This window comes from Petromyzon marinus, chromosome 5 (assembly GCF_048934315.1).
Source record: "Petromyzon marinus isolate PM22_M1 ecotype Great Lakes invasive population chromosome 5, UKy_Petmar_22M1.pri1.0, whole genome shotgun sequence".
NCBI lineage: Eukaryota > Metazoa > Chordata > Hyperoartia > Petromyzontiformes > Petromyzontidae > Petromyzon > Petromyzon marinus.
This window is the reverse complement of record NC_133671.1, coordinates 15,047,704-15,059,405: the sequence shown is the minus strand read 5'-3', so window position 1 is coordinate 15,059,405 and position 11,702 is coordinate 15,047,704. Positions and strand designations below refer to the sequence as shown.

At 47.8% G+C, this 11,702-nt stretch overlaps 1 protein-coding gene across 1 annotated transcript in view; it reads left to right on the top strand.

The window, feature by feature from the left end:
- The first annotated feature begins 235 nt into the window (after positions 1-235).
- Positions 236-11,702, top strand: part of LOC116939114 (sodium-dependent serotonin transporter-like) — a 30,635-nt gene continuing 19,168 nt past the window's right edge. The window contains exons 1-4 of the mRNA XM_032947076.2: positions 236-1,171; positions 4,399-4,533; positions 6,949-7,168; positions 9,066-9,204. Of these exons, the coding sequence (XP_032802967.2) occupies positions 511-1,171; positions 4,399-4,533; positions 6,949-7,168; positions 9,066-9,204 (1,155 nt within the window). The 5' untranslated portion in view covers positions 236-510. The remainder of the gene's footprint in view (positions 1,172-4,398; positions 4,534-6,948; positions 7,169-9,065; positions 9,205-11,702) is intronic.

Sequence of the window (11,702 nt, the reverse complement as noted above, 5' to 3'; positions counted from 1 at the left end):
GATATCTCCCTCAAAGCCAAAAGAGCTCAATGTTTCACTCTCAAAGCTCTATCGGCAATTACGGAATGTCAGAATTGTGTACGCTGTAAAGCTCTCGCAGCCACACAGCCCACACATCATAGGCGGGGGGGGGGGGGGCGGGGAGGGGGGGGTGTGCACGACTGTATGGACTAACCTCCCACGGGGCATGGACTTACAAAATGAGGGATCCGGATTTTTTTTTGGTTTCTTTTTACGCGAGCGTGCGTCCCGTGGTGTCCAAAACACGGTGAGGGAGGCGCGATTGGATTTTGAGAAGCCGGAGTTGAGTTGAAAGTGGAGCGGAAAAAGTGGAAGATGATGACACTTGGCTGTGGTCATCTCCGTGCAGAGGAGTAACACGCGCAGCCCAGGCAGGCGGCAAGGGCAACACAGAAAGAGAGAGGGGGGGGGGGGGGTGAGTCAGGGAGGAATTAAAGGAGACAGACCTCAGCAAGAGCAAGGGACACGGCACGTCGACCCGAAGCCACGATGGAAGAGAGCTTGTCTCCGCTGAGGGCCACCGCGTGGGAGGTGCCGCTCACTGCAGGAGGAGCGAGCGAGACCGAGCCCAGCAGCGGTCACACCAACGGCGCACGGAGCCTCCTGCTCCTCTGCTCGCACGACAAGAACGGACCCCTGGTGCAAGCCAAGACCTCGCTGCACCCGTCCATGAGCGCAGGTCACCTCAACAACCAGCAGCAGTACACAGAGCTGGCCAGAAACGAGGGCTTGGCCCCGAGCGACCAATACTGGGTGGGGGATTTGGGAGAGCGCGCCTTGCGAGACAGCCAAGACGCGAAGCCCTCGTCAGACAGCGAAGAGGTGGCCCGGAGCTGCGACAGTGGAGGAGCAGGGGGAGGTGGAGATAGTGGCGGCGGCGGCGGTGGTGGTGGTGGTGATGCAGGAGGAGGAGGCGGCGGGGAAGGCAAAGCAGTGGCCGAGGTCGTGGGCTCCGAGCAGTCGGCGTCGTGCAACTCGGCTCCAGACGGCAACCCGCACGAGAAGACGCTCGTGGTGCACGGCCCAGAGGAGGCGAACGAGAGGGACACGTGGAGCAAGAAAATGGACTTTCTGCTGTCCGTCATCGGCTTCGCGGTGGACCTGGGCAACGTGTGGCGATTCCCGTACGTCTGCTACCAGAACGGAGGCGGTAAGCGGTCAGCCTTGTCCCTGATCACTTTATTAACACCCCCAGCACCGCCGCCGAGTCAGTAATGTACCCACGTGTGCGCTTCGCAATGGTCTTCAGCAGTAGCGATAGGACTCGGCAATTAATTCACGGTGGGATCTCCACGGCGCTTTTAGAAGAGTTCCCACGGTGACAAAATACATGGGTACGAAAATAAATGTATGGGGAGGGGGGAGGGGTTTGTTGTAATAGGGACAGACGAGAGACTTGTTATCAAACTGGACAGGACAAAGGCATCGTTCGCCGACTTTGACCGCGCCGCGTAACTTGAACTGAGCGTGCTGAGCGTGGCTCAGTTCAAGAGTGCTGCTGGGTGCGCGCGCATAGACGCAGCGGTGTCGGAGCAGACACAGGTCGGAGCTTGTTGCACGCTCGTTGGGAGGGTTTGTTTCCTTCTTAACCCCCCCCCCCCCCCCCAGCACACAGACGGGGGAAATTTCGTCGCAGTTGTTCTTCCTTCTGTCTGTCTGTGGTTGTGGTCGTCGTTCAAACGAAGGTAGATTTCATGCGAATCGAAGCGCCGTGGTTTTGTGTCTTCAGCACGCACTTGGTATGTGGTGTGGAACGTTGCAACGCAACTTTATAGAAAGTGACGCCTTAAGGAACGCACGAAAAACATATATATATTTTTTTAAGGCAGTGTTTTTTTGACGAGTTGTGTGTTGAGTTGTTAATTGTGTTCGTGCGCCACTGCCAAATCAGCGACAGCATCACCGAATGATTAGTTTTATGCCCTAATGGAGAGTGGAGCAACTTAATGCGTGCCATGTTATCGTAGATGTTGTGGTAATAAAAAAAATGCATTATTATATTGATTACACAACATTGAAAATGAACCATACGGTATATGAGTACAGATTCAACTATACTTGCGGCTCAGGAAGGTAAGTACTTTAAGTTCCCTCCGCATAGATAACGCATACCCGAATACATTTGAGTAATAAAATGTAAAAAAAAAACACCAAACGTAAATAATACCCGTCCCGGCGCAGCGTACTTAATGTTTACACAGGGCAGAGTACTGATACTCTGACAGCGGAAAGTGTCAATATATTACCTGGGTTACACTCTAACTTCATTGGCGAAGTGACATCCTTTGTTTTTTTGTAGCAGGCGACAGGGAGGATGCTTAAGTAAAGCTTTTTCACGCACGCGGGCGAGCCGTACGCCAGCAGAATGAATGCAAGAGGCGGAACCCGATTGTGTGTTCGTTATCATTTTCGTGACCGGATTTAGCTGAATTCATTTTTTTATGCCACTTTTTTTGTAAACCGGATCCCTCTTGCAGATAAGACTCTGTCCTGATGAGACTCTGTCCTGATGAGACTCTGTCCTGATGAAACTCTGTCCTGATGAGACTCTGTCCTGATGAGACTCTGTCCTGATGAGACTCTGTCCTGATGAGACTCTGTCCTGATGAGACTCTGTCCTGATGAGACTCTGTCCTAGTCTCGGGAGGTCTCGTCAGGCTTAGACAATGTCAAGTGGAACCAAAGTAAGAGAGCGACGTGGATTTCGCACGCAGTGTGCAATAATATAAAACAATAAATGTAAGTTTGAGATCAACGACAAAAAATAACAAGTGGAAACAATTAACAGGGCGAAATGTGAACAACAATAAAACGAAAACAGAAAGAAAATGCATACGGTGTTTAGACGCGTTTATCGATTAATTCAGATTTGAAACGGCTCGCCAGAATTGGTAACGGACATCGCTCAGATTTCCCCGAGGCAACCGGAGAGCATGGGCTTAGATATTCCTTCACTCCACTATAACAAACAAATACATATATTTAAGAACGCACAATAGTTTGTTCTTGTTACAAACGAGACGAGATGAGGTCAGCGATCAAAAGCGAATTTACGCTCAAATTTTCCAACCAATGAACTCAATGTTACATCAAAGACCGACCGAGGAGGGTGAATGTGCCAGGCAGCGAAAACCACGTGGGGGTAGGCAGTTGCGCAGTGGTTAGCGCACTACTACGCTACAAACCCACCAACCTAGAATTCGATTCCCAGCTACGGCTAACATCAGTGGCGAGTGATAACCAAACCGGTCCCAGGCTCTCTGTAAACCCCCCTCCCCAACCACCTCATTCACCAACTTACCACTGATCAGTTGGGTGAAGTATGGTCAAACTACCCCCATGAACGACATGGGGTTAAGAGTGCTCCATCCAGCAGTGAATTGACAAATGTGCTGCAAGTTTTGTAAAAAAACAATTAAAGTGGTGAAACGTTCTCTTGAGTTACACCAGGATATTAGGAACGCTCTCACTCTCTCTGAAAGTATGCTTTCCCCCATGTCTCTTTGCAAAGTGTGTGTTTGTAGCCATGTCAAATGTACACAAATGAACGAATCCGTTATGGGCCAGTTCGCTGCATGCGCTCTTGTTGAATTTGTATAAAATGGTAATTCCGTTGCGATATGCTTTTGTGTTTGTGGCTACAAAGTGCGCGTAGACTCTCCGTCGTAGCTGCTGTCGGCTGCACAAAGTTTGTGGGTGGTGCCAGGCTTGTGGGGACGCTGCTGCGTGAATTAATGTACGTGGATGTGCGTTGAACTTCTTTCGCACCGTACGTAGGCAACTGCAATAATCGGAGGTGCGGGGGAAGGACAACAAACTAAACGCAAAAAAGCAGATCGAAATGACTTCGTTTAAAAACAAAAATGGTCAGAAAGATGGATATCGATCTCCTGGTGGGGCAGTTGAAACAATTGTTGATTTTTATTTTTTTACCTACGCGACTTTACCGAATAGAACCAAAAAGTACAATGGTGCAAGTTTATCAAATCCCATCTCGGCTCTTCTCGCCGCGGTTGCATAAATGGGTAAAACCAACAGTGTCAGTAGACTGATACATCGCGTGCGGTGAGGTGTGGGTCGTCCCACCTCTTCCAAGACCTCTCTGGCCAGCGTATGGGAAAGTGGGCCAAACTCCGACCGGAGGGGCTTTGTAAAAGGCACCGTTGCGTGAAAGGCCTTCCTGCGGCAGTAGGAGCGAACAACAAAATCGCGCGGCTGCATCTTTGCCTTCTTGTGTCATCTCCGTCCGTCGAGCTCTACCAAGTCTGCGAGCTGAACTGCGCCCCAAGTTTGTGAATCGCAGCCGAAGTTTCGCGAGTTGCCTGCTCCACGTTTGTGAGTTGCGTCGCCTCTAATCGATGGATCGCGTTTTCCCAGGGGCATTCCTGATCCCCTACTGCCTGATGGCTGTGTTCGGAGGCATCCCCCTCTTTTACATGGAGCTCGCCCTGGGACAGTTCCATCGAAACGGAGCTATTTCCATCTGGCGCCGCATCTGCCCCATCTTCAAAGGTTCGCTTCTTCCTCTCGAGTCCCACCCCCTCCCCCTTCTCTCTCCATAAAAATGAATACTCTCTGCCATTGCCACCGTCATCGCATATATATATATGGATGCTGTGTTGCAATGAGAGCAGTGGCACAAGTGTCGAGTGTGCAGGCGGTGCAACTGCACTGGGGCACGTGAGCCGGAGGGGTTCTGGGTGCCATCAGGCATCGGCGGAGTTTGCGGGTGGAGGAGCGCTGGGCACCTTTTATTAATTTATTTTCAGTATCTTAGAATTAAGATTTTTAATTTTTTTTTTTATCAGCCATCGATTCCTAATGTGAGGGACAAAGCGACCCCCCCCCCCCGCCCCCCCAAAAGAAAAGTTAATCTCCGCCTATGGGTACCAGGGCAACAAAGATAGGGAAGGTGGACAGAGAGAAGGGCACCATTCAATGCCTTGCATCAAGGCCCAGGTCAACCACTCCATGACACCGAATTGGGGATAGTATGAAGGGATTTAAGATATACGGTTTGACCAATTGCTTTTCTTCATAGGAATGTAGAGGAGGCACTTTTGTTTTAGTCCAGATTGTGACTTGTAAGTGGGAGTAATGTTTACAATGAGGTTTATGACGAAAAGTAAAATATGCCGAGGGAATAGTGCCGTGTATAAATCCTTTTTCGTTATTTATATATTTTTTACATATAACTTCTTGCTAATGATGTTCCCGAAGGACTATAAAGATGAAATCCGGCACAAATATAGTAAAATATATGCTCGTAATTGTAATAACCAGAACAACTTGACTTTGAAAATTATAGACTTGTAAACATGACTCAGCGTTTGATTGGTTTCACTAACATGGTAGATTCAGCCTACGGAACTAAATCACTTTAAGTCTCACGCTAAACACTTACACATATATATCATTCCCATTATCAGTCAACTAAGTAATTTGTCTCCTTTGGAATGAGATGCTAAAACCCATAGAAGGCAAATGAAGACTGCTTCAATGAAAGTCTAACATAAAAATGTAACATACGTAATAGCTCAAATGATTAGGTTATGCATTATTATAATACCATGGCTCATAACATAGCTTTTTCATTCCATTTCACAGATGTCCATTCGACTGGAGATCTGTGAAAAAGAGCTTCATAGCTCATCGGATTCCTTCAGGATAAATAGAGATTCTCACTCTGAGTTTTAAAAAAATGCGAATCTCCTTCTTGGCAGATCAAACTTGGGTAGAGGTCAAACAGGACATTTGTCCAAGGCCCAAAACATCAGAGAGGGCCATGGAATACATTTCACGTTTTATTCAGAAAATTATGACTTTTAATCCATGTTATTGATTTAATATGAACAACATAAGCAATACTATCTTTACTACCTTCATGGATTTCTGGGAGGGAGGGAGGCAGTCCCAAATTCTACCTCGCCTTTTCCCTATATTTAGTGGCAGCCACTCATGTAGTCAGAGGTTCACATTCTAAATTGGACCCAAACTAAGACTGAACAATGTTTTATTTTAGCAGGTAAGTCCCGTTGAGCTCTACAGTTCTTTGTCAGACGTGACCTGGCCACAAATGATAGCTCAACAAAGTGGCTTATCATGTGGATATTCATAGCAGCCAAAATACTCTCAAGTATTGTGCATTCTTGACGGCTCCAATACAAAGGTCCTGTCCTCCGTACAAGAGGCTGCATACAGGGAGGTGGTTCAGAGTGGGTTGGGAACAAAATACCTACTCGCGTGAAATATAGGAATAGGATCATTTTAAAGTCACTAATACTACCAGTGCAATGATATTACATTATCCATATATTCTATTCACAGGGGCTGTTTACAAAATACTTACTTTGTGATAAGCGGGGTAGAGCGGTGGTGCAGTGGTTAGCACACTGCGCTGTGAACCTGGTGACGCCAATTTCATTGTCAACCTCTGACAACACGAGTGGCGAGAGATCAGGGTCACCCCCAATCACCAACCTGCACTGACCAGCGTGCTGAAGTTAAAATAGCCTCCACTACGAGCACGATATGGGGAAGCCTTAAACCAGCAGTAGATGGGAAAATGACTATACATCATTCTTCTAATTTGTGATAAGCATGAGTATGCATACTTTTGGTAGCGTTTGAATGTTTATATTTATTTTACATATCATGGGCCTTAATCAACATACACAGATAAGTGTACATCCAATGTGCAAACGCATGTGAAACGTAATATCCATTTACACAAAACTGCACTGTTGAATTGTTTTGAATGAACAAAAAAAAATCGCACCAAGTGGACGATAATATTTGACTTACGGCATCTTGAGATGTTCGTTACGTCATAAAACAAACACGGGGCGCACGTGTTCGCAACATTTTTTAGCGGATAACAACTTTGGCCGTGCCTTGCCCCCTCCGCCGCGCTGTCGTTCGCCCAAGGTGTGGGCTTTGCCATCTGCATCATTAACTTTTACGTCGCCTTCTACTACAACACCATCATCGCCTGGGCCCTCTACTACCTCTACTCCTCGTTCACGTCCACGCTGCCCTGGACCAAATGCGATAACCCGTGGAACACGGTCAACTGCACGAGCTACTTCGACACGACCGGGGTGGCCTGGGGCAAGCACTCGCGCTCCCCTGCCGAGGAGTTTTACACGTGAGTTGTTGTTGTTGTTTTAAGTGGAATTACAAAGTTCCTCCCTAGGGACAAACAAACATTTACAACACACCCGCGCGTGTTTGCGCGGCGCCGCCACGCCACGTGTGCTCCATTGCGGTTTAGGGGTAAAAAAACAAAAAACCGGGCGTCTTTGTTTGAGATGGGAGTTAGTGACCCCCCCTCTCGGCTGAGGATAGGCGATCATTTCAGCTGCCTGTTGCACCTCTGATTAGCAGGGTTAGCTACGTACGCATACTTGTCAACTCCTTATCAGTGCCTACCTTGTTACAGACAAATTCATACCTTGTTGATCACTCCGTGCCCTAATACATCTCAACGTTCATCCTACAAAGTCTCATCACAAGGGAGAAACAAAAAAAAAATAGACAATTATTTTGCCCGTGTTAAAACGGCTGTATGCCGTATGGACCTGAAAACTCAATTTCCCTGTACACGAATACAGGTAAACCGTATGGGTTGACAGGTGTGTGTACGGTGCGAAAGAAGTTCAACATACACACAGACACACGTGCATTACGAGAGACGGTCAACCGGTGGCAGTGTTTTGAAATTCACAAGCAGAGCTAGGTACTGTGCACGCAGCAAATTGGGATCTCCATAGAGTGGTGCAAAATGAGGTGGTGTGCCTTTGACCAAATCACCCGGAGGGAACCCGATTTCGTCAGAGCTCAGAAGCTAAGCAGGTTTTGAACCTGCTATTTGTTGGACAGCAGATGGCATGGTAGCGAAATGCCACTGTTGTACCGCACCGTATGTCTATGTTCCCACGTATATACTCACCGCTCTTTTAAAACCTGCGCTGGCCAGCGTGAAGTGAGGTCAAACGACCTCCACGACCAACACGCCGTGCGGAGGCCCTCATGCACCTCTGGACAGACAAAAGAGATGCACGTGGCTCGACAGGGCTCAACGAGTCAGCCTTAAAAACGGGGGAGTATTTGATTGGACGAATGATGTTGCTGTGGATGCTGGTGGAGGGTCGGGAAAGGGGTAGGTGCGTCCTGGGAGGGGATGTGAATGTAATATTTCACAGGCAAGGTACAGTGGGTTTATGCAAACAAGAAAGTTAAGTCCTCAATTGAAGCATTAAAAAAAAGCTGGACGGCGTTCAGCTGGCTCATGGCCAGCGCCGCTGAGACGCTGGGTTCAGTCCAGCAGTGGATTGACTATTGGCAACGGAAGTACAACAGAGATGTACAGCGAATGATGATACTGTGCATGCAAAATGATGAACACGAGATGGCATAGCTTTCTGTGTTCCCGCAACGAGAGTCAAACGCCTTCTTCAATTGAAGCGATCGTAGACACACGAGGCATCCACCCTCTCACACCGGTTCGACTTGATGCAAGAGATATTCACCAGTGAACACCTAGAGGCTGCGTCGCAGGGATCACTAATGGCACACAGAAGGGGGATCCGGTCCCATGTTGCTGATTTGTTTCTGATCTGACCTTTCCCCCCAGTGAGCTATTTCTCTTCACCATCCTCTTTCTTTCGTCTTTTTTTGCGTTCTCCTCCTCCTGTAGTCTTCTCCTATCCGTCTCCCCCTTGTTCGTGCTGCCTCCTGTCTTCTTCCTGCTCCATAGATCGCAGCTGGGGGGGGGGGGGGGCACGTCAAAGATGAGCCACGGTGGAGCGATTTCGGCCCTGCAACTCCAAACTGTGGACCGTACAGTAAACCACTGCAGTCTTCACTCCCTTCAAACGGGAGGCGGAAAATAATGCCACAACCACACGCCAGCTCCGAAACAGATTGCCACGTGCAAAGATAGTATAGGATCTGGAGGGTTGCGCACTTTGGCTGATTGTTTTTGCATTGCCGTTGAAGAGACGTAACTCATCTCAAGCGGTGAGCGTGGCTTTCTCTTACAGTCGCAACGTGCTGGAGATTCAGTACTCGAAAGGGCTCGGCGGTGTGGGCGGGCTCAGGTGGCAGCTCCTCCTCTGCCTCTTCCTCATCTTCACCATTGTTTACTTTAGCCTCTGGAAAGGAGTGAAAACCTCGGGCAAGGTAAGCGCGAGATTCTTCGAAAGTTGGCGTGGGTACGCGCACCACAGATCCCCCCGCGTCGTCCACGTTTGGCACAAAGCGATCAGCCGTTCACGCCGGGGTGGAATACGTTTTCGGAGATTTGATTTGTGATTATCCTCCAACGGCAATATCCGGTTTCATTTCAGGGGAGAAGAGATTGGTGATAAAATGCCGTGCGTTTTGGCTGTGGGAGCAAAAAGGAAAAATTGAAAGGACAAAACCTGGGCCTGGAACAAAAATGTTAATAAGGCCAACGATGAAAACATCCCTGGGCCACTAACAGCTCGCACACTGCCTCTTAGAAACCCCACATTACGGAATCACCTATCACAATAGTCCAGTGAGACTCGGTGACCTAAAGTTGACGATTCCTTAAATATATATATATTTAAAAGTATTCTGGCATCAGTGGCAAGAAGGTGAAAAACAGTAACACCTAGAGCAACAAAAACCGACCAAAATATCCCCAAAAATAACACGCTGTGCCCGAATGCTTCACATGCGTGCAATAGTTATATTGGATTAGCAAACATGTGAAATCTTGAAAAATAAGAACATCCAAGATACAGAGCTCCTTATTCATCATCTAACAACCACCCTGGGATTGGGAGTCACTGACTTATATTGACCGTGTAGATTTATTTCAGGAACACAACATGTTTGTGGTCACGCATGTGGGAGTGTGCGCGTGTGGCTGAGTAAACCCTCAACTTTGTGATGGTATCGCAAATGATGACCAGTTTGCAGTCAGTTGCAGTGCACCTCCGATCACCACGGATGGCTACGTACGATGTGAAAGAAGTTCAACACACATGCACCAGAAACTTTTTTGCATGATTAATCTCCGCCCATCCAGTGGATCTCAGTAACCGACCTTGTCTCAGGGAATAATATACTGTTAAAACCAAAGACGCGAATAATATACTTTAGTCACACAGCGCAAAGAAAATATAAATCACTACATTTCCATACAACCCAGTGAACAGTTGCCGTTGAGTGTGAAGTTTAATATCTGTCCAGTGGATCATCGGATACAGGTTTTGGGTGATTCAACGAGATAACACAACATGAACGGCGTGTGTTAGGGTTGCGACGAACAGCAAGCACAAACTTGAGCGAACATTTTTTCGCAGACCAAATTATGAAACGCGGGAGGCTGCTGACTTGCGAAGAACGTACGCCCGTGACTTTTAGTGGCGGAGTTTTTATGATCTCATAGAGCCTGTTTATTTAATTGCCAATAACGTGGTAGATTTTTATGGAAAAGAGGAAGCATAGTCATGTCTCAATAATAATCATTTGCACTTATAAAGCGCCTTTCACAATAAAGCCTCAAGGCGCCGTGAATAAAAAGGAGAAATGTATAAAGGAAGAACCAGGCAGCACACGCAGAGCCCAAAGAGGAGCAAATCTCATTAGGAAAATATTTATTTTAAGATAACGTTTAAGTTGGGACTTTAAGATGTCAACACTACCTGATCTCCCAAAGGGAGGGAGCTCCACTAAAGGCAAAAAGAACGTGGTCAGGATAGTGGACACACCAACAAAGTGCTAGAAACGCGTCGTCGTACATTCATTCAAAGTGTTCCCACACTCCTGACTGGAAGCAACGTGAACGTTCCTGCTTAGGGAAAAAAACAAACAACCCACTGACCTTTGAGTTGCAGTTTTTATGGGAACATGAGTATGTGATTTTGTGGCACAGACAGCAGCAGTAAAGCAAATGCAAGTCCACAGGTGAACATTCCTGCCCAGCTACAGCCACAGGCAGCTTCTGTGGTCTGCAGGGGTGCAACCCCAGTATAAGATGCGAGAGGTGTTCACAATTCTTGACATAGGTGTGCTGTTGAAGGAGTGTCATTTCTTATTTAAAAAAAAATGTAAATTGCACCACTTCCAGTACAGTATAGAAACTACATGTCACATGGCCTAGAGGTAGCGAATTCAGCGCTCGTTGCAGAGCTCCACGTGTTGAATCCGATGGTTGTCCTGGTTAATATACCGCGGTGGGTGCATTAAATGTAACAATACACAGTAGACGTTTAAATATCCCGTGACACCATTCGCAATAGGTAGGCCATTGCGTGCCAGTGGTATGGTCCACATTTTCCACATTTGAAGAGTTTCCTGCAACTTTCTCAATTGGGATTACACGTAGAAATCATGCGCCGCACAGGGGCAGCTGCCGCTAGGGGGCGCCCTGTAGAATGTGTTGAGTTGATCTGTGATGGAAGTTGCTTATCTCGCTCTGAGATGCCCTCGTGTGAAGGGCAATCGCCACAATGTCCTCCCTCGACTCTACGGGGTTGCTGGCTGCACCCGATGTTTACTGATGCACGGAACTCCCGTGCCGGGGTGTTGTGAGCTCTGCGTAGGGCAAGAGGACGTCAGAAGCGACCATCTCCTGTTTTGTGCTCACGGCCTCCTCCTCCTCCTCCTCCTCTCTCTCCCGTACTGGAGTCACGCTGTGCGCGTGT